Source organism: Otolemur garnettii, unplaced genomic scaffold (assembly GCF_000181295.1).
Source record: "Otolemur garnettii isolate 467f Iridium unplaced genomic scaffold, OtoGar3 scaffold00001, whole genome shotgun sequence".
NCBI lineage: Eukaryota > Metazoa > Chordata > Mammalia > Primates > Galagidae > Otolemur > Otolemur garnettii.
In genome coordinates, this window is record NW_003852396.1 from 30,975,532 (window position 1) to 30,976,849 (window position 1,318).

General features: G+C 39.0%; 1 protein-coding gene across 2 annotated transcripts in view; it reads left to right on the plus strand.

The window, feature by feature from the left end:
* Positions 1-1,318, plus strand: part of RRM1 (ribonucleotide reductase catalytic subunit M1) — a 57,836-nt gene that overhangs the window by 22,955 nt on the left and 33,563 nt on the right. For both annotated transcript variants that reach the window (XM_003780944.3, XM_023511676.1), the window contains one exon: positions 791-953. In XM_003780944.3, coding sequence (XP_003780992.1) covers positions 791-953 — 163 coding nt within the window. The remainder of the gene's footprint in view (positions 1-790; positions 954-1,318) is intronic.

Genomic DNA, 1,318 nt, shown 5'->3' on the forward strand with positions numbered 1-1,318 from the left:
AGGCGCCGAGCCTTCTTATCCTATCCTTATCTTATTCTATCCTATCTTATCATTGTTTTTGTCCTATCCTATCCTATTCTTATCCTATCCTATCCTTATGGTATCTTATCCTTATCCTTATCCTAATCCTATTCTATCATTTTGAGGCAGAGTTGCCCCAGGGTAAAGTACCATGGCTTCATAGCTCATAGCAACCTCAAACTTCTGGGCTCAAGTGATCGTCTTACCCTAGCCTCCCTAGTAGCTGGGACTACAGGCTTCTGCCACAAAGCCTGGCTCATTTTTTCTATTTTTAGTAGAGACGGTATCTCACTTTTCCTTGGGCTGGAAACTTAGGCTTCTCAAACTTTTGAACTCAAGTAGTCTACCTGCCTTGGCCTCCCAGAGTGCTAGGGTTACAGGCATAACCCACTGTGCCCAGTGTCTTTCCTTTCTTTCCTGTTCTTCCTTTCCTTCCTTCCTTTTCTTTTCTTTTCTTTTATTTTTGAGATGGGGTTTCACTAATTTATCCAGGTTCATCTCAAACTCATGGGCTCAAGTGTTCCTCTTGCCTTGGCCACCCATGTAGCTGGGACTATAGGTGCATGCCACTGTGCCCAGCTGTCTGAGTATTTCTGTATAGACTGTAAATAATATTTTGCATTTTAGGCTTCGGTTGTGAATCATTGTCCTGCTTATTGATGTGAGGTTTTTTATTTAATCTTGGTCTTCTTTTTTTGATTCAAATATGCATCTTAGAGGAGTTTTTCTGGTATGTTCTATCATGTGAAAATTCCTCTTTTATTTATAGTGGCTGAAAGACCGCAGCATATGTTGATGAGGGTCTCTGTAGGGATTCACCAAGAAGACATTGATGCTGCAATTGAAACATATAACCTTCTTTCTGAGAGGTGGTTTACTCATGCTTCTCCCACTCTCTTCAATGCTGGCACCAACCGCCCACAACTTTCTAGGTATGTGTCATCTATAAGTGCTTTAATATCCTGAAATGGTTTCACAAGGGAAATATACCTTGACCTGGAGAAATTGGGCTGTGCATCATAAAAAAAAAAACTTAAGAAACATTTAATCACTTCTCTGGTTAGGTGAGATTTGCATTTTGGAAAGATCTCTGAATGCAGTATGGTAAATGAATTGGAGAGAGGGCAAATGTGTATAACGAAATGGTCTAAAATTAATTGTGGTGATAGTCATACAACTCTGTGAGTATGCTAAAAACCATTGAATAGTACACTTTATGGGAATTGTATCATTTGTGAATTACATCTCAATAAGTCGGTTTTTAAAAAAATTAAATGCCAAGAAATAGTTTGGGATT